At 28.0% G+C, this 26,653-nt stretch overlaps 2 protein-coding genes across 2 annotated transcripts; both read right to left on the bottom strand.

Annotated features, from left to right (window-relative positions):
- Positions 1-47: 47 nt before the first annotated feature.
- LOC147816804 (uncharacterized) lies at positions 48-13,508 on the bottom strand. Its single transcript, XM_087151505.1, has 4 exons — positions 12,990-13,508; positions 12,310-12,495; positions 2,030-2,203; positions 48-135 (listed from the first exon to the last, which is right to left on the bottom strand). Exons 1-3 carry the CDS (start codon positions 13,050-13,052, stop codon positions 2,048-2,050), a joined length of 405 nt encoding a protein of 134 aa, XP_087007631.1. The 5' UTR covers positions 13,053-13,508; the 3' UTR covers positions 48-135; positions 2,030-2,047.
- Positions 13,509-18,117: 4,609 nt separating this feature from the next.
- Positions 18,118-18,855, bottom strand: LOC147816803 (protein CFDP2-like). The gene has a single exon (XM_087157385.1). It carries the CDS (start codon positions 18,853-18,855, stop codon positions 18,118-18,120), a length of 738 nt encoding a protein of 245 aa, XP_087013511.1.
- Between the last annotated feature and the right edge of the window lie 7,798 nt (positions 18,856-26,653).

Raw genomic sequence — 26,653 nt, 5'->3', positions numbered from 1 at the left:
AGATCATAAATTTATTAAAAGTAACAACTAAGTTAATAACTAACTTACAATCTGGCTTTCAAATTCAATTTTCTTGGTACCGCTAATGACTTTATGACCAATCGTTTCAGATACACAATAACCTGGCATAATTATCTATAAAAAAATATGATCAATTTTGATTTAAACAAATATTTTTAACATATACATAATTTCTAAAAAGTCACTTAAAATAAAGTAGCCCTTCACTTGGCCACAATTAGGTACAATGAAAAGGTTCATTGTATTAAAATGAATTTTTGCCAATTTATGCTCTTTGCAAGATTGATTTTCTTAAATTGTAAGAAATAAGAATTGAAAAATCACTTACAAACTTAGTTATGGTTACAATTACTCTAAATTAAATTTAGGAATTCAAATGAAATATTGTAGGGGGACTACTGCCGAACTAGATTTGCTATCACTCTAAATATAAAAATTATAAAAATATAAAATCTAGCAGAAAATTTGGAGAAATAGGTAGCATTGAAAATGTAGGTTATAATGAGATTTATGAAAGCAATAAAAAATATAAGTATGTTAGTTCCAGCTTGCTAATTATAATTATACTAAACAATTACACTTACTCTTATTGTAAACTATTCTTCAAAAATAGCAACATATGCTCCTTTCAAATGAAAAATTAATCAAAATTGGTTCTCAATCTCTATTGCTACAGATAAAAAAATAATGAACGAGGGTTACAGTTATGTGGGGGTTCTCTTATATTTTAAAATACAATGAGAATTCATAGACAATATATTAATTGCTGGAAAAATTATACACTTTAATAATAAAAATTATTGTAATTGACACTTATAAAAAATAATGATAAAGGAAAAAACTCTAAAAAGTTATTCAAAAAAATTACTAAGGATAAATAAAAAAAAAACAGAAGGGCAGCTCTTTCTAAACTAACTACTTGTTTATAATTGAGAGATATTGAAGGAGAGGAGGTATTCATTAAGAATCCATCAATATTTTACAGTGTATTTTCAAACCTTCCTTTTTAAAAGAATAAACAATGAATTTCTGAAAGCTCTACTTTCTTTATCTTTCTGGTTAGTCAAATTTTGAGCAGCCAGGCTTTTACTGTATATCCATAGAATGAAATATGTGGAATGGAATTCAAAATTCATAAAAAAAAAACTTTTTTAATTTTGTAATATCACAAGTTAAATTATTTCCATGGCTACAAAGTATGGTTACAAAATTCAATTTAATTTTTACCATTACTGCCATAAAATAGAAACTTTTTTTTAACTAATATTAAAGTCCCCTGTGAAATTGTGACAGCTTTCACTTTTAACGCATTGTATATTTAATTTTTTATCACTAATTGTTTTAGAATTATTTAAAAGTAAAATCAGATTATCTAATTTAAATACAATTTTTTATTATTTTATCAAACTCAAAAAAAAAAAATTATAAATAAAATATTTTTGCACTATAAAAAAATTATAATTTGAAATACAGTACCACCTCGAAAATCCGGACTTCTGAAATCTGGAAATCTCTAACCTGGTAACAAGAAGCACAATATGGGAAAATGTTCTAGAGAAGACCAAAATGGATTGCTGTACCAATGATGATGATGAATGCAACAAAGTTAACAGTTTACTCAAGTTTATACCCAAAATATAAATATTTGCTTAAATCTTATTGCGTGCCTGGACAGGGATTGAAATTTTCTATGTCACAAATGAACAAGCAAAAAATTTTACTCAATAGAACCAATTTAACCTCTTTCCTGGTTATAACTGATTGATTGACCTGGTTATAAAGATTGAGGCAAATTTTTTTACTGCAAAGAAAACAATTTATAAGTTCAGCCTAACAGGCATTGTCTAATGCCCTTTTACACTTTGATTCATTTTAGACCCTTGGAAGGCACAATATAACAAAGAGTTATTGTAATTTCATGCTAATTAATATGAGAATAAGAGAAATTTCAATGATGAACATCCGCAACACTGAAGATAATTAAGAAAATAGGAAGTTGTAAACTTACTTTACCACCTTTTTCAACTCAGTCATATACTCTGGTCAAAAAATCTCTTTCTCTACAACGTTTTGAGACTCTAATAGTAGTAGCATCTGTAGAATCTGTAATCAACAGGTCTAGTCTGCATTTATCAATCCACGCAGGCCCCAAGTGACGATCTGGAGTGGTGTTAAAATCCCCCTAAAACAGAAATAGTTCTGAATACATGAATCTACATACTTAAACCAATGATGTATTTCAGAATATGCATGAACAGAAAACATGCGTAGAAATGTAAAGAAAATGTATTACAGATACACTTCAAGAAGTAAACATAATTTAATTTTTAAAGAAATCAACGGCTAATTTTTTTTATAAATTTGTCAACTGTATTTCACTTCAATTTATTGCAGTTTACAGTACTATATAAGCTGACCACTTGCAATGCATAACTATAGTAGCTCATTCAGATAGTAAAAATTTCTATGTTTATCTATTAATTCCTATTTCCAGCAAAGATCTTTTAAGATAAGAGCTTACATCAATTTTAATTTCATATTTTTTTGGTGTTACAAAATTTATTTATTAAAACAATAATTCCTAATGCCAATTTTCTCTAATTTCCCCCCTTTTTCTATTAAATTTTATTTCATTTATTATCAATTAAAAAGTCAAATAATTTAATTCTTTGAACTATTTTAGGTTAATTTTTTTTTCATAAATTCTAAAAACTGAATATTCCAGACTTAAAAATTCATTAAAAAAAGAAGAAGAAAATAGGAAGATGGATGAGTTACAAAAGTTTTGTCCTCTGTTTCAAAATAGGATGAATTTGGTTCTTGATAAGAGGTCAACTTAGACATAACATAAACTTAGTAGGCTTTACTGTATAAAAAAGAAACTGAAATACATCTAACAAGTATGGGTAAGTATTGTGTTGCAGAAATGCAAATTAATGCGTATAAAATATATTTATTACAGACCAAATGATTGTAATAATAAAATCAAAATACTTAAAACCTAGCGTTTCTCCTATTTCAAAAACACAAAAGCTCAATCAAAATAAATATAAGAAACAATAATCCAATTAATTATTTATGATGACAATAATTTAGAAAAAAAGACTTACTGTGCAGACTACCCAGTAAGCACACACCACACGGCAAACGTAAGGCCATAAGCTGGCATTCTAGGTAGGATAACAGCAAAAGGCAAGTACAATAGGGTCCTTTATCGTTTGTTTTGAGGCATTTCAGGAAGAGGCGGAATAACTCTTCACTTAAACAGGCCCGAAAAATAAAACGGTTGTTTGGCCTCTTACACTAAACTAGTTACAGGACCTTTATTGTATACCGTTAATTAATTGTAATGTTACAATAGATTAATAATGAATAGATGGAGAGTTGATAAAAAATGTGCTTTTAACTCAAAATTTTGAAAAAATCAGGATAGAAGGGGAAAAAATCCATAAACCATTAACCGTATTTCTTGAAAGAAAAAAATTGATTATTTTATTTTTCTTTGAAAACTGCTAATTTTTTACATAGAATATTAAAAACTAGAATTTTATTATTTTACTATAATCTAAATATACTTTCTGCAGCATTACCTATTATATTTTTTTAAAAAAATAATTTTATTAAAAAATAATTATTTTAAATTTTATTACAATTTTTAAATAAATATATATATAATTATTTATTTTTTATTTTTGAAATCATTTTCTGAAGTATAATTTTTAACTCGAAATATAATATATTCTTACTTTCTAGAAAAATTTAATACATATTCCCTTAAAAATAAGAATAAATATTAAAACTTATAACTAGAACAATTCCTTTGTTCATTGAGAAAAAGTTTTTATTTTTTCGATTGCTCATTATAAAATTCTGTTAAATTTATTGTATTAAACATGTACTTAAGAAAGACTTATTGAATTGAATACTCATTGAAGACTTATTATTATTATTATTTTTATTGAATAAGGGATACATTTATTTTTTACGTTAAAGGATTCAACAAAAAATCTATCATTTTTATAATTCATGGTAAAAAAAAAAATTAAGTAGTAATTTTATATGATAGCAAAAAAAGGCTAAAGGTCCATTATTGTTTGTATTTTGGCATTTTAGGAGGAAGCGATATGGAAACTTTTCCCATTGGTTATGTTTTGGTCGCTTAAAAATTATTACTGTAAGCCCCAAATGAAATTAACACAAATTTTTTTCTAGAGATTCCTTTTTGAAACCTTCTTTAAAACAAAAATGAATAGGTAAGTTTAAAATTCATGTAAATAAAAAACTCTATTTATAGAAAAAAAAATAAATAAATATATTGTAAATTGCTTAAATCCTCCTTGAAATTATAAATTTCTTGAATTTAGAGCAAGGATTTTTAATGAAATATCCTTTTTATTACATTAATTTACTAACTTTTATTAAAATTTTAGTATTTTGTAATAATGAATGTATACCATTTTTTAAATGGTATACATTCATTATTACAAAACTTTTAGTAAACTTTTTATTTATATAAACTGTTTTTTATTTTAATGTTCATTTTAAACTTAATATCTTAGTTTAATCACTTACTTCTCAAAAACTGGATTCAAAACAGTTTAAATGGTCTTAAGAATTTTGAATTTTCAAAAAAATGTGTTTGAATTTTCTGATTGTTATAGCAAATGTTTAGTCTAATAAAGTAAAAAACTTTTTTTTTCCCTAAACTTTTAAGCAATATTTGAAAGTAGTAATTGTTTAGGAAATTTTATTCCTAAAATACGTTTTTAAATAATAAAAATACACTAGGATATTTTTATTAATTAAACTTCAAAATACTAAGCAAAAAAAATATTTTTAAAACTTATAATAAAGAATATAAATAAAAATAAAAATTATACTTTCAAAATGTTGATTATATTTATTTTTTATTTGCATAACAAAAATATTTCTTCATGCAGCATTATATTTATTTTTAAAATAGTTTATATACATTAAGGAAAAAAAACTGCTTTGAATGCAATACATAGAAGGCGCTGTTTTTTAATTTTTTATTTTAGACGTGTTTTCGAGTCCTGCAGATAGATGGCAGAAAATATAAAGAGTAGGGTCTTGTAGGGTATAGTTATTCAAAACCAGAATTGCGTCATTGAGTTTTATTTTAAAACTCAATTCTTTTAATAGAAAATTAGACAAAATTAAACATTAAATTTCTCTGTTTCAATCTTTCTCTACACTTACATTCATCACATACTTCAATTCAAGTGTTAATAAAAATAGCATCGTATTTAAAGCTGGAAAAAATACAAAAGTTACAGCATGATTTAAAAAAAGTTACCGATTTTTTCTTCTACGAAGTTGATATAAGATTTAAATAAAAATACATTCTGTGAAAAATTACTCATTCACCAGTAATATTCCCTAGTTGTAGGAAAATGAAAGAAACATAACAATACAAAATAATAATCACACATTGAATCATTGTCAAATGTCATTTGCAAAATGTTTCCTATACATGAATTAAAAATATTGTTTTTTCTCACAAGGGGTTTTAGGTTAACAAATTTTAAAATTGTGCTTTGTTTTAAATCTTAGGAAATAATAGCAGAAATATGAAAACAACGGTAAGAGTACCGAAATTTTATCTGTTTGCCCAATTAAACTGTTGGTATAGTTTGAAATTTACGGTCAATTTGCAAATCAATATTTTCGAAAAGACATAACTATTTAGACAAAATTGAATGATTATGTAATTAGAACTAAGTGGAGCTCTTTTAACCATAAACTGGTGAAAAATGAAATAGTATTTCATGCTGCTGAATCGACTTGGCAATTTTCATAGTACAAAACGAATCCAACGAATCATTTTCATACCTCCTTTTTAAAGAGAGCAGTTCTTTTCGAATTAATTTATTGAAATCCGGTTAAAGTTTGACGATAATTTAAAAAAAAAATCAAAAACAGGTCATAGTTCGTAAACATGCAAATAGTATTTAAATATATTAAATGTTTTTCAGATAGTGACGATAATTTATACCTTGACTGCAGCAGATAAATTTTTATCAATTGAACCGCTTACTGATAATAGTTGTTCGGCACAATTTATTTTTATGTATCCTTGTTTTCTACATGGAGGCACCGTCACTTGTTCGCTACGCTCGATAATCCCTGTAGTTGAATCTCATTCATCAAGTTTGAAATAATTGAAGATCAAGTACCAATCGTTTTCTTCCACTTTTTTTCAATAAAAATTACGATCAGATTGCCAGCAGTTGCATTTTAAGGATTACTAAGTTTTGACAAATGAAAAACAAGGAAAAACGGTTTCGCAGAGAGTTATTACGGATTGAAGATGTTCTCTGGAAAAAGCAGTTTATCATTCTGAAGTTTGTTTGTTATTTTTTTTCTCAGAACTAGTGGCATTGGGCACAAACCGTTCTTGAACATTGTACTTAAATTTTTTTTTTCTTCCTGAAAAATCGATTAAAAACCATTTTGTCTACAAAATATAAAATTATTACACTTTTATTTAAGTACATTATATTAAATTGTTAATTGTAACAAATAAAAAGGATAGCTGGATTTGAATAATAAATAACTGTGCTTAAAAAATTACATTTAGAAAGGCAGAATGTGCGACACAATAAGAATTAATAAATTAGAAGTAATTTTTTCTTGTTAGCAGATCATATAGGAAACAGTTCATATTTCTCTTTATTCTACATAAATTTTCAAATGTCGGTATGAAATGTCGAAGTTTTATATTTGGCAACACCTAATTTTTTTCTATATAATATTTTTTCTTTATTTTTGCTATTTTTGATATTAAGTCAAGAGGGATATTATGAAAATCGCGTAAATGATAAATTTTTCTACAACAATCGATAAATATTTATTAGTTAAAGAAAAAATTAAAAAGAACCTTTTAAATTGTAATAATTTTCAAACAAATAAGAGTTTCTAAAAGCAAATAAAGACTCTATGTTACGTTTATAAACAAATTTGACTCTTTCAGCAGACCAAATTTAACTTCTGCAGCTGAATTCTTGCTGCCATAGAGCAGCCCATATGTTATTTTTCCAACAAGTTTAAGAGTAAAAATAATCTTGACTTAATTTTAGAATTATTTTTTAATTCCATTGTAATCTTCGTTCAATTTCCTACATATCTTCGTAATTTGAAGTTTCTAAATCTAACAGTGTTTGACAAAATGTAACGTTAAGTTGAAAACCCCAAAACAGTGGCGGTGTCAGTGACCTTTTCAGTTTTCTGACGGAGAAGGAAATTTATTAATATCTGCTCGTTTCACATTAATTTAACAATGCAGTTTATTTTTCCAACTTCATATAAAAAGAAATTTTTAGAATTGGTCAGTGGCAATGTTATTTTTCTAGGTTCTCATACGTTCGTACTTTTCGATTAGATCAACTTCAACACTATTATCTTAAGTAAAGAATTCTAAGAGTAATGAAAAAAATCATGATAATATAAGCATTAATAAAAAAGCATCTCGAAATGATATAATAAAAAATAAAGAAGATAATTTTTGAAACTCTTGGAATTCATTGTTTTACAGACTGAGTTTTTTCTTTTCATTTTCACCACAGCATATTTTTAATAGTGTTACATTAAATTACTTTAAAGCAATTAGGGGAGAGTCGGGTAGCCCCCCCCCCAACCTAAGGAGTTTTGCTTATATTTCTGTATAATATTGAGTAATAATCAATATTTTTGTATGTTTCTATTGTTTTACCATCTAGTTAAATAATGCAAAAAGAATAAACCAAAAAAAGAATAGTTTAACTTAAAAAAATAGAAATTTAAAAAAACATGTTTTTTAGCTCCTTTCAAGATGTGTCGGGTAGCCCCGCCCAGTTACAAAAATTGGGTTTTTTGGCTATTTTTTCAGGTGTAAATGAGAATGACCAATGTATCGACAATAGATAAACCTCATTTATCATTTTTATCACAAAATTATTTTATTTATTACATATTTATATACTTTTAGTGAATTCTATCATTTAATAACAACAAATGCCATACTTTTTATCATTATTAATGTATATTAATATATATTTATATTAAATATTTAACAAAAATAATTTAATTTAAGTAACAATAATTAATAACAATAGTTGTTTTTCTATAAAAAATTATTTGGTTGATCTCTTCTTATAAACTTAATATAAAATACTTTTTATAAAATTACAAATTCACTTTGTATTTTAATTGCATTCAAATGCTTCTGTAGATTGATTCGTTCACAAATAGCTTATCATAATATTTATGATTTCTTGATATTAAATTTAATTAGGATATATCAATTACATTTTAAAAATATTTAATTTGCATTTTTAAATATATAAATTTTTGCATTTTTAAATAGATAAATTTATGTTTCATATAACATTAAAACATATTGGTAATTGATATATCCAAATTAAATTTAATATCAAGAAATCATAAATATTATGATAAGCTATTTGCTTACTTATTTATTTTCACTCATTTGTTAACGAATCAATCTACAGAAGCATTTGAATGCAATCAAAATACAAAGTGAATTTGTAATTTTATAAGAAGTATTTTATATTATGTTTATAAGAAGAGATCAACCAAATAAGTTAATATTGAAAAACAACTATTGTTATTAATTATTGTTACTTAAATTAAATTATTTTCATTAAATATTTAATATAAATATATATTAATATTATAATATATTAATATACATTAATAATGATAAAAGGTATGACATTTGTTGTTATTAAATGATAGAATTCACTAAAAGTATATAAATATGTAATAAATAAGATAATTTTGTGATAAAAATGATAAATAAGGTTTATCTATTGTCAATACATTGGTCATTCTCATTTACACCTGAAAAAATAGCCAAAAAACACAATTTTTGTAACTGGGCGGGGCTACCCGAAATCCAATTTTTTTGTAAATTTGTAATTACTAGAACAATTTTTCACATACAAACTTCTTTCTTTGTGCAAATTAAACTTAAGACTACATACTTTAATGCTGTATGTATAAAAAAAATTATTTTTTTAGTATTAAAATGAAGTTTAATCGAAACATTCAATCAATTTTTCTTAATTTCATGACTTCTGTATTCAACATATTTTCAAAACTATTGCTTACCATGTTACCAGCTGCATAAATACTTGAAACTTTGAAAATAATCTTTTTTTAATATAACAATTAATGTCCGATGGCCCATTGACTTGAAAAAATATTCTATACACATGAAATTGACTGTGGGTGGGGGTACCCGACTCTCCCCGATATATCCTTTTTACAGTTAACTTATACACAACTATTGTTCTCCTTTTTGGCAGCAATTATTATATAAATATTAATACTGAAGAAAGAAAAGAATTTTGTATTGTTCTACGAAACGTATATTGGCTGGAATTAAAAATCAATTTAGCCCATTGGCTGAAAAAATGACAAAAATTAATTTAGAGACCTTTTGTAATTTATGACGACCTTATGAAAAATCTATCCAAGAAAAAAAAATGCCCAATGGGTATCCAGTGATCGGAATAGTGCAATCACAATTCTCTCATGTTATTAAACAAATAGTATTCTTTAACTTTCATTAATCTTTTTATTAACACATAAAATTGTAATTGTATAGTATATTTTTTTCTCTTAATAACACATACTTTTTTTAATTTTTTATTTTAATAATCATTTTTGGATTAATTCTGTTTTTAGAAAACAGTTCAAATCAACCTTTCAATAAAATTTTATATAAATAATATCTGATATCTAGTAACTTAATCTGAGTTTATTTATAGTTAAATACAATAAATTTTGCAATTATAGTAGGAATAAAGAAGTTTAACAAATATGACATAGTTAAGTTAAATTTTAACTCTTTATTTTGTAAAAAAAAAAAAAATTATTTGATATTCATATTTTTTGTAGAATATTTATTTTGAAGAACTTGTAATTCAACTTTGAGTAATTTACGATGAGTAATTCTTTTGCCGTATTGACTTATTCATTCTTTATTTGACTTAGCTCAAATAAATTTCCCCATATAATCAATTTAGAACAGTCCAGTAAACATATCTTAATAGAAAATTAAAGGATTTAAGTTTCCGACTCAGTGGCTGGGTGGCGCAGTTGGTTTGTCGTCGGCCTTCTGAGCCCAAGTCTGCGGGTTCGATCCCCGGCCCAGACACCGGATTTTCGGGATGCAGAAAATCCTCAACGTCGTATGATTATGCGGCATGTAAAAGATCCCTGGAGTGCCTTATTGGCTCTTGGCATTTCCGGCAAAATTAAATTCCTAGTGCACTTTAGCATTCAAATAGAGTCTCGGTGCTGCCATCTAGTGTGGCAGAAACTAGACGTCCAAATCAACATGACCAACGGTATCTCACCCATTGTGGTGGTTCTGAAAGAGTGGATACCACCTCTGGAGAACGCACTAGGTCTGCTCATCGGCAAGACCGATAATGCAGCTCATTGGAAATAAAAATAAAAGTTTCCAACTCAGAATTTTAACACTTTAATCTTTACACTACAATAACAAACCTTAAATGAAAATATTATTTCGAATTATTTTCGTAAAAACAAAAACAAAGTTTACTCACTGTCCCTTCTTTACACAGGGGGGTTGCTCTCCCAGGAGCGACCCATCATAAAAATTAATTCCTTGAATTAGTGCTGTTTTAAATAGTTTTCAATAAAATTATAATAATTTGAATTATTAATAGTAATGATTGCACTAAAATTAATAGCTTGTAATGCAAGCACGTGTCAAGCACTAAACTGGATGAAATGGAAGAAATCCTTAATTATCACAGAGAATAAAATTAAAATTTATGAAATTTGTTGAAACTAAGTTCATAAACAGGTTTTGTTCATTTACATTGAATTTGTAAATTTAATATAAAAGATAAAACTAAAACTATAAATTCCACGTTTAAATTTATTTATAAAATTATTCATAAAACAAAAAATTAAAGAAGATAAACTTTATTAAGCTAAATTTATTAAGAATTATTCTATACTTATATTTTATTCTATACCAATTAGGAGTAAAAGATATCATAGCAAATAAAATTAATTTCAATTAATTATCATTTTTTTTAATGCTTTTGTTGTAAGCAATTTCACCTTTTTATGTCCTAATCAAACTTAAGTTCAGCATTTAATTTATGATAAACATCTTTTTTAAAAAAAGAAAATCAATAAATAAAAAATAATAATATGCTTTCTTCATTCTTGTAAGAATTATAAATTAATAACTCTCTAAAAGATTAGGAATTAAATGACAATACTAAATATTAAAAAAAAATTATTATGTTATTTACATAATAAAATATATAAATCATTGTTTAGAGTTTTGCAGAGCAGTTTTGTTCTGTTGGAGTACAAACTTCATGATCTCCTTTAAACTTAATATACAGAAATATTAAAACATTAATGTTAGCATATAATTTATAATCCTTTGAAAATCATACTAATATTAAGCTATATTTCTATTAATTTATTAGTATTAGAGACGTAGAAATTAAAAAAAATTACAGCTATTTTAACACATTGGACATTTATTATTCAGTTATTTATTATTCAGATCATCAATTCACGACAGAATACGGATTAAATAAAGAATTGTGTAGTATTAATATTCGGAAACAGATTTGTATGATCAATTCTTCAAAAAAATTACTTAACACATAAATAAACTTTTGCATTTAAAAAATATATTTCAGGCAAATCTCTTCTCCTTTAGGTGTTACTTTTTAAGTCACAAATATTGGGAATTATAATCAGAAATGTGAATTTAAGGGCTATTAAACCATAACCACTCTCAAATAAAGAAAATTAAAAAATTGTGATTTTAATAATTTATATGTATATTGTAATAATTGAATTTTTCTTCAAAGTTAATAATGAATTAACTATTGACAATGTAAGAAAAACTAAATTGTGCCTTAAATGCATATAATTTTGTAAGACTTTAAAAATAAATATATATACCATTGAATTAGTAATAAAACTGATAACTGATTTTTTTGGAATATTAAAAAACATAAATAAAAAAAATGTGACTGTCAATTAAAATAACTTTGCACAATTTCTTGATCCATAAGAAATTAGGACAATATATATCCTTCTTAATGAAGAAAAAATATTTTTATTTCTTGAAAAAAGAAGTACTTTGAAAAATTCTTATTTATAAATGTTTTCTACTAAAATTAAAATGTTTTAATTATATATAGATTAATACAATAAGTTAAAAATATTACACTTATTATCAGCAAAAATTTTACTTACCAGATGAAACAGTGAAGACAGAGTTGTAGTCAGGCATGGTAGCTTGCTTGGTTGAATCATCTTGTATGTACACAGGTTGATTTGTTTATGATCTTTCGTGCTTCGTTCCAAAGCTCTGGCCATATCTTCTTGCTGCTCATAATGATGAGTATCCAAAGCAACAGATTCAACTTTTGTTTCAGGTTCCTATCGAATAAATGTGATTTTACTAAAAATAATTATTTATACACTTGCAGAGGTACATTAGCTATTATTTATACACTGAAAGCTTACGGAAATTAAAAAAATTTTAAGATGCATATAAATGTTTGTTCGTATTTTTCACAAGTATTTATTAAAATTTTATGAACTTTCACTAGAAAAGAATAAAACACTTAATGAACATTTATTTTTAATTTATTAATGTATTTCAGTTAACAAAATTACGTTAATATCTGGTTAAAATGTGAGAAATTTTTAATGGCCACTTTAAAAAACTAGCTGTCTTTTCAAAAGGAAAATAAAAAAAAAATATAAGTTTAGTTTTTTTTATTGACTTTTATACTTCAGAAAAATTGACAGTTAAAAGGATTTTTTTTTTTTTACATAAAACATGATTATAAAGAAGCAATGATTTCATTTAACCACATGCAACAACATAAAATTTGAAAAATAGAAGGGTAGTTTAATTAATAACTAGCCATCAGGTCAGCTGATAGCTTTTTGTTTTTGACTGCCAGTGATACCAACATCAATTCTTTCATAGCATCCAAAATACTTCATCTTCAGTATCCAAAAATACTTCAAGGATGTTCAACATTTTCACCCTCTAAGTAAGAAAGCAAAAAATATTTTAAATTAAATACATAAATAAGCTAAGTTACCAACATGAGAGAAAAAAAAAACAATCCAATTCACACCAACTCTCAAACCATTTAGATAACATTCTAGAAAAAGGAAATTTTAGAGATTTTGGGACTTGAATACTACTTGTATTTATTATTTTACAAATAATGACTGGAGACAAAAGAACTGTTGCTCTCACATGGACCCCAGAAGGAAAACGAACTAGAGAGGTTTCAAGGTCGAAATAGAACATTGCAAACTTAATATCCTTGTATACAAGTTACTTAACAAAGAATTAAAGATAATAATTCATTTAAAAAATAGCAATCGGAATTTTGAGAAATAATAATGTTTATAAACATTAGAGCATTTCAGATTACCAAAATTAAGTATTATAAATAAACAGAAGAACAAGGTTCTTGAATGTTGAGCACCTTCTTATTCATTCAGTTTTATAATCTTTTGTAATAACAATTTCTAGCTGGGAAAATTTCTTGTTTACTTTGTTACTGAATAAATTTTTTCAAGTTACCTCAAAAGTGGTTAAAACAAATTATTGGTTTAAAGTCAGTTTCGAACGATTGTACGAAAATATTTTCACGTTTTTAGCTTACTTGTTTTCTGTGACGTTTTCAGTTTTATTGGAATTCAAAGTTTATATGGGGTGAGATAAAAGCGTACAGAAAACTATTCAAACAACATCTCAAAAAGGAGCAGAAACAAGAATAAATAACTTTATTCTAAGCGATGACATGGATCCTAATGCGGTTTCTCCATGCATAGCATAAAGTGACCACATTTTTATTGAGATAAAGCGTGACAAATCTGATGAAATGAGAATTAAAATTTAGTCAAACTTTCAACACGCACTATATATATATAAAAATACGAATAAATGTTTGCAAAAATATTTTCAACATCAACTGGAAGTAAGTCAGATGTTGTTTGAATAGTATAGGTATAGAATGTGCGCGGCACAACCTACTCTAATATTTTTTTGGTTCAAATGTTCGCTAAGTTTCGTAAAAACGTTATTGATGCCTCTTCTAGCTTTTCCACCAAAATTTACGTTAGTGTTATCAGCACAATGGGCAATAATTTTATTGTTTAAATTATTCTTTTTTAAAATAGTACTTATTAAATTAAAAATTATTTGTGAAGTTTCATCAGGCAATGAAAACAAAATCTAATATTCTAATTTTAATTCCTGTTCCTGGATCGAAAAATCGAACACCTGTGGGAGATAATTTTAAATCTTGTGGTTGGAAGCATCAGAATATGTGGATATAAATGCGCATTTTTCTAATTCTTTCTGCAATTGTGAAAAAGAATATGGTGAAAAAACATTACAAATAATTGCTTTGGTTTTTGTCCTTGCACATGCATATTTTTTGTCGTATAAAGTTTTGATCACTTGGAAAGTACAATCCATTGATCTGAAACTTTGATTGTGGTTTATGGTGCGGAAAGCAAATAGCCCTTCCGTGTTGCTAAAGCTAGCACTGCGAAAAAACTGTTCCATTTTAGTTGAGGAAGCGGCATTATTAAAAAATCTTTTGTGCCTCTTTGTTGCTAGATGTTTAGTAATATCGTTTTTTCCACCTTGTGAGACCAAAAATTCAGCATTGCGTTTATCACACCGTACCATATAGTCTATTTTGGTACTTTTAATAAATGGAAATTCTCTTCTTAGCTCTTCATTAAATTTGCATCCTCTTTTTTTACTCATCTTTTATTTTGTGGGTAAATACTAGAAATAAATAAACAAATTATTACAAAGGCTAAAAAAGAGTATTAAATTTTACATTATTGACCGTTACTTTATGGTGACTATTGCTCAACCTTTGTTAATCAAATAATGAGTCAAACCGAATGTCAAATTGAAAACAACAAACCGCACTGTCTAACGGCAGTCCGCACTTATCTGAATTAAGCCGAGACGTAAAGACAATGATCGCACACCACCGAGTAAATCTAACTCCTAATTAAATCTAACACTCATTGCCTAATTTTACTCTGCACGCATTTTATGTATTTTTTATTTCTTTATATTCACCATAATACTTAATAAATAATAGGTATATATTTTTACAGTACATTTAAAATAAGAAATGCAGATATTTTCTAAAAAGCGGGACATTTTTAAAAATCGGCAGAACGCGGGACTGTCCCGCCAAAATGGGGACGTGTGGTCACTTTAGCGTAGCATGCACTAATTTTAAAATGTGTGGTGGGAATCCCAACATGGGAGTTTTTGGAGGTGGTACTACTGTCTTTGTCCTTTTGTACTTGACAAAGGTTTATAAGCCTATTTTGAGAACACAAGCCTGAAAATTTATGTAATTGCAATGACCAATAAATGTGTGGTTTTTGAAACTTTTTATTTTATTTGCTAATCTGTGAAAATTGAATTTTATTCCAATTTGGAAAATCTGGTTTGTGAAGTATTTTATGTATATAGCTATCAAGTATGAAATGTTAAAAAAATTTGCACCAACATAATTTTCAAAATGCTACAATGAGTAAATTCTTGAAGGTCAAAGAGGAATACATAATTTTTCCCTTTGGCTTTTTCTTGCCAGATTATTTTTCACTTTGATTTTTAGTAAGCTAGAATTTTTAGCAAACAATTTTCATTTCTGTACGTAGCTTTAGTTATCACTCGGTATGCAGTATTTTTTTGTTTGTTTCGAAGTGTAAATATAATCACTGCATTAACTTTATTTCACTTTTTTATCGTTTTATGTTCAGTTTTATACGTTATATTTTTATCCCTCATAGGTAAATATTCCGTGAATAAAGAATTAAGCATAGTGTTTAATATGAAAGTGATTTGCAAATAATGTGTCTCATTATGGTGACTTGTAAATAACTCATCAGAGTCTGCATTGAAATGCTTCCTGAATCATGCCAAGTATTACGTTCCATTAAGTGTTTTCCGAATCACAATTCTTGTTCAAGTGATTTACAAATCACACACTGAGATTCATGTTAGAAGGATTTAAAATTTGCCTATTGCAAATAGCATTAAAGGGATTTAAAAATTACTGTTGGCAATTTTCATCAAAGTGATTTATGAATCTCCTTTTGGATAGCAATGATTACCAGATTATGCATCAATTTCTGCTTAATCTGGTAAAAATCATTAGGAAATCACGCATTGTGTTTGGCATTAAAGTAATCAAAGAATCGTGTGACAAAGTTCTCGTTTTGGTGATTTATTAATCTTTCTTTGCTATTTATGACTTATTACTTTGTGCATTTTTCAAACTTTATCAATTATAGCTAACATTATTGCAATTAATGTATGCTTCAATTTACGGAACATACGTTGCATTTCAATTTGCAAGTCATATGTTTTACATAATTTACGTGATTTGTAAGGCTTGCTTTATGTTTCATGTCATTTTATTTATAGGCAACATATCACAATTTATATATGAATGCTTTAAAAGACCAGACATAGTGAATTATTATAATCTAAAAATTTAAGCAATCACGTTTTGCAATTTATGATCTATTTTAAGGAAACTTTAGGTTTGTAAATCTTAAGTTTGTTATCTGTCTAAATATTGTACTACAGAGAATTTTATTATGTCCAAAATACTTTACTGATATTCTGAGGTATTGTATTTTTAGAATTAAAACAGATATGCTAAATATTAGTTTTTAAATTCTAATATGCTTCATATATTTTTAATGAAAAGTCTTACTGGTACCAGTCTTTAAAAGTTTGCATGTATGCTAATGTCAATTAGAGATTTTTTGTTAATCTTCAAACTTAATTAAACCACAATGCAACTGTCAAATCATTTGCATTGGTAGATGTGAACAACACATATTAAAAAATTGTGAGAACTATTAAACAATGTAAAATTGATACAATTAATATATGCTTCAATGTTCTTGTTAACATGTATTTTAGCATACTGACTGTTACCGAGTAGGTAGTAGGTCCTTCAAAGTCATTGAAAAATCCTAACACGATTATTATTTTTTTTATTTATTTTGAAAATTGAATGGGAATGAATTTGAGGGTGGTAAATTTTGAAATTGAGTAAATTTTGAAAATTGAGATTTTCAATGAATTCTGTATTGAAACATTCATTGTTTAAGCGAAAGAATTGAATATTTGCGTAAAAATAAGTGATATAAAATGTATTTTCTTATGTATTTAATTTATTATTTTTACTGATTCATTTTAAAAATGCACATTTTTATAATATTTTAGATATTTCTAAAAATTTGATCTATGGGTTTTGCTTCTTTAATCAATTCGAATCATGCATGTGTATTTGGTGTTTTGTGAGATTTAAGAAATTGTTTTTTTGGCATTTGTGTCAGTCATGTTCTCTTTGTTTTGTTTCATGTCTTACTTTTAATTAAATATTTTTTTACTTTCAGGTCTCTAATCCAAGGGCTGCTAATGATGAAAAAATCTCACTGGCCACATTGATGTCTTCTTTGTTGAATTTGGATATAATATAAAGATTGGAGGATAAGCGATTCTTCCTTTTCCAGAGGTAAGCTGGAAATTAAATGGAATTAATAATAAATGTTTACTTTTGCTGAATGCTACTTTTTTCATTAATGTGTTATTTAAGTGTGTTTATTGTGAACCAAATTTTTCTTTCATCTGGTGCATGAAATTCTGGTGAATACGATGCTTTTGTAGCATTAATCTATAGGCTTTGTTCTTGGCTTCTGTGGCCTTTCAGCAATCTTTGTCAAATCACTCATTTCGGGTCCGTCGTTCCAGATCTGGGATAGCTTCACGTGCAGATTTCAAAATGGTATCCTTTATTGTGTACCAGTCAAAAGTGAAGCCTGGTTTCCCTTTTTCTGCGCCCATTCAGTTGGATAATTTAATTTTATATTCTTTAAAAATGTTTTGATCATTTAATTTAGAAGTGTCAGGTTTGAAATCTCTGATTTCTCTCCTGTGATAGAAATTCTTGCATAATAGGAGTCTGACTCTGGATATCACATGGACATTGTCATGTCGACATTCGCTCCTCTAAAACTTCTCACGTCCGTCACATTGCTACGGTGTCTCGTGTCCACAAGTATATGATCCATCTGGTTAAGAGTTAACCCATCAGGGGACCGCCAAGTATGCTTGTGTATATCTTTATGTGGGAATGCCGTGCTTGTGATGAACAGATTTTTCGACACGGCAAAGTCAAAACTTCTCTGTCCGTTTCTGTTAGTATCGAAGTGATGGCTTTCACCACCAGCATGGAATCTAACAAATCTTTCCCTGCCGATCTTAGCATTGAAGTCCCTAATTACCATCTTCATGTCCTGTGCAGGGCAGGAATTATAGCTCTTCATCAATAGGTTGTAAAATAAGTCCTTTTCCACGTCGTCTTTCTCTTCAGTCGGTGCATGAGCACAAATCTTGGTTATGTTGTAATGTCTTCCTTTCAGTCTTATTTTACAGAGTCTCATGCTTATAACCTGAAAGTCAATGACTGCCCTACTGAGTCTTCTGTTCACAATGAAACCGACACCAAAATGGTGTAATTTGTCATGCCAGCTGTAATATACTCTGCATTCCCTTTTTTCATCAAAAATGCCTTTTCCCAACCATCTGATTTTCTGATTTGCAAGGATATCTCTTCCCATGCAGAGTCGTCTGGGTAAAACAAAGCCGGTATATGCACATTGTTGAGGTTTCTGAACTGGAGGTCTTGTACAGGGTGGGGTAGTTGGCCCCATGCCCAACCCCTAACCTAGAGGACCAGTTCCCCAGGGGCAGGGTGCCCGGCTATACCCCCGGATGCTGATGCCCTAGATGACCCAACTCACAAAAACACTACGGTAATTGAAATTAAAAAACTATGGCATAAAGGTATTACTCTTAATTGAACTAGAGCTCATGTAGGGACACGGGGTAATGAGGAGGCGGATCGGGCAGCAAAGGAAGCCATCAGTCTCGACCAAGTGGATTTCACTGCCTAACTTACCCAAGTACAGGTCAAGTCGATAATAAATGAATGTGTCATGACACGGTGGAAAAGCGAATGTACAAACAACACTAAGGGACGTCAAACTTTTACTTTTTTTAAAGATCCAAGGGTCACCAGACTGCAGGCAGATTTTTACCTAAATCAATTTCTTACAGGCCATGGCGTGTTTGGTAATCATCAATACCGCCTTTTCAGGAAATCCCCAAACTGTAACTTCTGTGGTGAATTCCAGGATATTAAACATCTATTACTTGATTGCCCGGAATTCCAGGCGCGTCGTGGCACTGACTTTCAAAATAATAATACTGAACATCAACTCTTTTCTTATCAGGCCTGCAGAAATACTATCAAATACATCATGAAAGTGACCCTAAAGAACATTTTAGACTTAACGTAAACTATAATACTTGAACTATTACTTCTGAACTTTGACTGTCCCTCCATCCTGCCAACATTTTAACTTTTTACTTATTGATTTTAACTATCGACTTTTAAAACTTTACACCTGCTTTTATCATCTTATTTATCTACACTACGATGCTAGTTTTTTATTTGTTGGGATTTATATGATTCGTCAATTTAAAGTTTTACTATTTCACCCAAGTTTTAATTTCCCATAGATTTTAAAATTGCTCATTTTAGCATTTGATGTTAAATTACTTTTAGAACTTTACTTGTTTTGGAGGTTTTCCAGGTTTTAAATTTCTATTTTGTTCTATAGCTTAATATTTATCTTACTCGCCCGCCATGTTCATGAGCTGTTGCCCTTTATTTTATGTATCTTGAGCATTTTATGATTTGTATATCTTTTTGGATTTAAATAAACATTTACCCGTATGCCCTAAATTGAGGTAGGTCGGGGTAAATTTTCATATCCCCGTACCCATTTTAGTCGCCTTTTACGACATGCATGAGCTACATTGAGACTATTCTTTCTCACCAGGTCATCACGCAGGTGCTTCCTATTATATTCTTTATTTTAGAATAATTAATAATAATTCTATGAAATATATCAATTATATAATTATTGTTATTTATTTATTTATTAGAAAATTTCTGAAAGAAAACTTTTGTTTTGGTATATTTATTTTTTATATTATTTTAATATTCTTAAATGTATATTTATTTTGTGCTTTGATAATTCCCTTCTGCATTTCTGCTGATGCTATTTTTTATTAGTTTCTATAAAAGCATATTAAGCACAAAAGCATTCTATAAAAGCATAATTACATCAGTAATATTTTTATTTGATATAGATAAGGAATCTGCCAGGTTTTTTTTAAATACAGGGTATCTGCGCACCTGGAAAGTCATAAAAAATCATGGAAATTCATGAATTTTGGTATTGAGCAAAATTTGTCAAGAAATGTCATGATTTTAACCATTTTTTAAAAAAAAATCATGAAAAGTCATGGATTTAGGTGGCCGATTCAATTTTCAAAATTGAATTTACCCCCTCCCCCCCAATTTCATAGTGTTCCGTATTTCTGAATTTGTAACGAAATTCCCACTCACCACTCCCACATTTTATTGAAATATAAAATGTTCTTATCGTGTTCTTTAAAAATTAAGGTGTTCTTTAAAAAAATTAAAGAAAAAACATCATTTCAGGAGCAAATTATCTTTTAAACTTCTGTGATTTCAGAATTTTTGTTATTATTTTTATTTTATCAATTTAAAATTTTAGCTGAAGGCAAGCTAGTCATTGGCAAATTTTTTTATTCCGAAACGTGAACAGAAAAATCACTACTATTTTTTTTCCTTTCCGATGAACAAGAAAAGTATCTTTAGAATGTAATTCTGCAGAAAGAAATTATTCGCTTTTGTATTTTTTTTCCAGCTATTTTATGGCTTTAACTCTTTCTTTACTCTGTTTTTTAAATTTAAACTCTATAAATATGAAGAGGCAGAGTATAATAGCTTTGGTTATACTAACCATTTCAATGATTTTTTTTTTTATAATGCTGTTTTAAATTTATTGATGTGTTTTTGTCGGAGAAAATAGTAACTTCGTTAAGTCATGAATTTGAAATTTCTGAAATGTAGCAGATACCCTGTAAATATTTTTCTAATTAGTTATTTTTACTTCATCATATTGTGTTGCATTTAGCCTTTTCATAATCACGTCAATCCCTTAATTTCTGCTATGCTTCGCGCTCCCATGCCACAGGTCCTGGGTTCGATCCTCTGGCCGGGCAAGGTTGACTCAGCCTTTCATCCTTTTAGTGGGTCAATGAATGAGTACCAAGCATGCTTGGGGGCTAGGTTTCGCATTCGACTGACCACCTAACCGGAACATCTTGCTTCTGCACCCCAGAGCCCAAGGTTAAGAAAGCCCAGAACAAGGCCCTATATTATGGGCTGTCGCGCCACTGAGTTTAGTTTAGTTTTGAATGGCAGCTTTAAGAATTTTTAAAAACAATACTGGAGATTAAAGTACATTAATCAATGAATAAAGTCAATAATATTTACTGTTTCAAATTGATAATAATTAAGTTAAAATGTCTGCGTGTAGAATATAAGATTAAAATAGTTTCATTTAATATTTTTGCTATATTTATTCAATATGTTATAAGACATTTATTTCACAAAATTTTGATATTTTTCCTTTTCCTAATAGTTTTGTATCAAACTCTTTTTAGGGGCTCATACCCACATTGCTCTTGAAGAAATTTTAGCCGAAAAGGCTGAAAAAGCAAAAGATGCCGAAGAAAACAAACTTCCCCAAGAAGTAGTTCTGATGCAGCCTATTAACTCTTGTGTGAAAACCATAATTATGATTTGCAAGTAAGTGCACATTTTCATAGCACAGATTATTAATGAAAAAAAGGATAAATTTAATAAAAATTAAAAGTAAAAATATTCTTTAGCTCCTTGTTTAGTATTAATATGTTTTATGAGAGACATAAGTTTAGCTCATTAAATTTGGATGTAGCTTCGTAGCTATAGATTGAGTGGTGTTTAGTTTTGTATATTTAGTAATTATAGTTAAATTTCAAAGTGAAATTGAGAAAGTTTGTTTTATCCAAAAGGCTGTTGAAGTAGTAAATCAATTATCTTAAGTATTTGACTTATTTTAAATTTACAGGTTGCAGTGTGTTTATTTATCTTCAAATATATATTCTAAAGAACTACATTTTTATTCAATCTTTATCAGAAACAACTCACTATATTGTGATAGACTTCAAATAATTATATGCATTGTGACTTTTTAAAAAAGTTTTCTTGCATCTTTCATAGTCATCATTTAGTTGTGTTGAACCCTTGTGTTGGTTATTCATATACAATACCCACAATTGGTATAACTGAATATATGACCTGAATAACTGAATATATTGACATAACTGAAAATATAGTACAATTTATTTTGTAGAGATTATAACCAAAGTCTTGTATCGAAAATTGTCTTTATTGTGGCATGCTAGTGTTCTAATTATGAAACCTCTTGTATTTTGTAAGTTTTAAAGTATCTTTCATTTTTCTGAATGTAAAGCAAACTTTTTTTCATCACATTTAACCATGTATTTTTTTTAAATTCTGTTAAGTTGTGTGGATTCACAATGATAACTAGGTCTAATAATTTAATTTTGATATTATTTACTATTATTTATTTCGATATTTTCATTAAGACTGTTAACAATTAGAAACATATAATAAATTAAATTAAGTCTAAGAAAGAACATGTATGTGTTGTGCAAACCGATTAGTTATCTCTCTTTTTTTCCAAATTGTAATCAACATCCTTAATTATTATCATAATTTTAAAGAGTGGCTAAACATTACATAGTTATGAATATTTTTTTAAATATTTTTGTTTGCATCTTGCAAATAAAAATTACGCCCAAAAAATTTATTATTTAAAACATTATTTTGGACAACTATGCATTATTTTAATTGATTTTTTTAAAAATGTTATTTTAATTTTTTTAAATAAATGTTTAATTACATAACTTATGACTATTTAGTTTTTATCTGTTCCTTTTTTTTAAATCAAAACTTGAAAAATTGAATACAATATTTACTAATCCATCTGCTTTTGTTAAAGATCTTTAATTTTTTTATTTTTAGAATTTCTTGAGAAACTAAACCAATAAAAATAATTACAATGTTGTATCTGAAACTCTTATGTTCCTTGATTGTATATGTGGAAGTACTACAGGAGGCCTTGGATTATTAGGTCTATATATTAATGAACACAATGTTGCTTTAGTTAACCAAACTTTAAAAACACTTACTGAATATTGCCTGGACCATGACATGAAAATCAAGTAAATAGTTTTAATTTATTTTCTTTACATTTAGTGTTTATTTTTACACATAGTATTTGCTTTTGTTTTTGTGTACTCATGTGGTAAAAATTGGTCCTCTCCAAAAATCAGTATTAGAAAATTTTATTTTTCTAATACTGAACTAACTCTTTTCTTTTATCTTTAATTTTATCACAAAAGACTACTCTCGTTATTTTAAAATACAATTGAGTATAATTTCATTAAAAATGTATTCATTTTTAGCACAAAAATGTATAATTACCTCTGGATAGGCTTTTGTGTCATTTAAAAAAGTGAAACACGGTTTTGTATCGTATTCTTGAAATTTTGATGTAACATTTTGATAGTAACAGAAGTTTTATGCGTAGTCTTTGCAATGAAGGCACACATAAGTTTTATGGTCGCAGGAAACAATCTTGCAATGTTATATTGATATTTTTGTCTGCACTTTTTGATTAAAGTACTGGAGGCAAGGTTGCTTTCGATTAATTTTTCTCAGTTTGCAGGCTGACCCCACTATAGAAGATTGTATTGGTGTCAAATGAAGTCAGGTTTTTATCAATAACTTAATTGGCATTATTTTGATTTCCCCCTCCCCTTCATTATAGTCTTAGAGAAAGTCTTGCTGCATTGATAAACATCATTAATTTAATATATTTGTGTTAATTTAGCTCAATTAAAAAAAAATAATTTTAAACTGTTTATAGCAATATATAAATTACATAGGTATTTATAAGTAATCTTCCACAATTTTATTGAATAGTAATTCTAAAAATATTATTTATTGTATTTTGTTTTAACAACAGTTTGAATTGTAGTATTAATTAGTGTCTAAAATTTTTATGGGAATACCTTTGTCAGAGTTGCCACAGCATCTGGAAAATCGGAAGAATACAGGGAATTAAAAATTTCTTAAAAAACTGGAAAATTGCAGGGAATTTCCAATTATCAACAGAAATAAAGTGTATAATCATAGCCTGCACTATAAAAGATAATTCAGCCATGTCAGCTGTCCAACTGCAGAAGCTCCTCAATCTGTGTCTATTTTAATTCCTCAATTTAATGTCCATTTTTCTCTTCTCAATCAAAAGTTATATTTAATTTTAACTTTTAAGTCGATTTTACTTTATCGCGCTTTAGTGCTAGTCCGATGGAAAACGTAAAATTACGACTCCACTCTGTGTTTGTGTATATATATATATATAGATATAAACGTCATAATTCATCATATCTAACCTGTGCACATTTTTATTATGTGTTGAATATATCAACCAAGATTTTAATTTACAGTCAGTAAAAGGTAAATATCTATATCTCTTTGTATTATGCTGTGTTTTTCAATCAAAACATTTTGGAATTTAGGGCACTAATCCATCAAGTTAAGTCCAAATTTTTCAAAGAAAATTTGATTTATTTTTGACTGTGAATATAGTTGATTAGGTTAGTTCTGGAACCGGGCACAAATGTTAAACTACCCCTATTCAGTGTATGATTAAGGAAACCTATTGTTTTATCTAGTTACTTAGTTTAGTTTAGTAAAAGTTTGTAAACCAGGTCTTACCTGGTTTTTGTACTTCAGTTGATCACATTGTTTTTTAGTCATTCAAGATTTATTAAGGATAATAAATTCCTACCTAGACTATTTTAAATATTTAATAATTTTTTACAAATGACACTCTTTGGCATTTGTAAGAAGAATTTTTTTAACCAATTAAAGAATTTTATCCATTTTAGAAAGAGCATATTAAAAATTAAGAAATAAATTTGACCAAAACAGTGTATAAAAAATTTCTACAGACAATGAGGAAGAAGATTTTAATTACCTAAAGTAATCTACTGAACCAATCTAAATAATTTTTTTTATTTGTATATTCTACAATAGATTTCTCTCATATAAACCTATTGTCCCATATTTACATAAGTTAAGCACAATTCTTAAATTATATATTGTGATGCACATTAACAAACTGTGAATCCGGAACTACTTTTTCAAAATTCCAAATCAGTCCAAAAAAGAAAAGAAAATGAACAAATGTGTTAAAAGAAAGGCATAATATTTTGACATTTTTATTATAGAGTGACGAATAATAAAACATCTTTTTTAAGTTTTTTTTTTTAATGATTCAAAAAACTTTTATTCAAGACTATGTAATACAATACAAAGAGGAAGAAGAAAAAACGCAAATAAATTGAACGAGTCATTTTCGAGTATCTAGATAAGTATAGAAATGAGACTGACAAATAAAAAAATGAACAAACACTTTAAAAAAAAAGAGATGTAAATGTCATTTAATGTGAGACTTAAGTATATGTAAGTCTGTCAGGAAAATGCACTTTTCTGCCACTCTTCGTTACAATCGGCTGTTCGTAATTGCCGTTTGTTTTATCACACGCACTCGATTCACCAGCAGAGATTGTTTTGATTCCTTTAAAAGATATGCCGGTTTCACACGATCCAGTGAAACTGTAGACGAGCGGTCTTTCAGTTGGATGGTTATTGCTTTTTGGGATCGTTGAAGTACTTTGTGAGGTCTGGTGTACGGTTGGCTTAAAGGAGGTTGTTGATAATCAGTGCGTAAGAAAGCATGAGTGCAGTGTTGTATATCAAGGTGCATAAAAATAGGGCTTTTCCCATGTCGGGAAACACTGACAGGGTTGAGCTTATTCATTTGAGATTTGTGTCTATGCACTGCTTGTTATCAAATTCGTTGAACATATCTGCTGGTAACACGAGAGATTTTCCATACACAAGTTCAGCACTGGTGGCTTTCAAATCACTTTTGAAGGTGGTCCGAATTCCTAATAAAATGATAGGCAATGTGTCAGTCCATCTAGGATTTTCGTGGGCCTTTAATGAGCTTTTCATGTGGCGATGAAATCGTTCAATAATACCATTTGACATTGGATGATAGGCTGTTGTACGGATGCGGTTTGTACCATGAAAAAGAGAAGATTCTAGTTGTCTGCCTTGATCAGTTGTAATTGTAGAGGGACAACCGAAACGGGAAATACACACGTTGAAAAGGGCTTTACACACTGTGGAAGCTTTTGGAATTGGTATCACTTCAGGTCATCTAGTGAAGCGATCGATGGTTGTGAGTAGGACTGGGCTATAAATCGATATATCGCGACATATCGATTTAACCCCTGTATCGGCAGGCCGATACAGCGACTTTCGTTCCAGGCGATGCATCAGAAATCTGATTTAAGCCGTCGAGTAAAGAAGACGAACGATATACATACGATATAGCGATACAAGACACGCAAGGATCTCTTACG

This window comes from Parasteatoda tepidariorum, chromosome 1 (genome assembly GCF_982258835.1).
Source record: "Parasteatoda tepidariorum strain Cologne lab strain chromosome 1, Ptep-v5.0, whole genome shotgun sequence".
Classification (NCBI taxonomy): Eukaryota; Metazoa; Arthropoda; class Arachnida; order Araneae; family Theridiidae; genus Parasteatoda; species Parasteatoda tepidariorum.
Note: the sequence above shows the minus strand (reverse complement) of the source record. Positions and strands in the feature narration are given on the sequence as shown.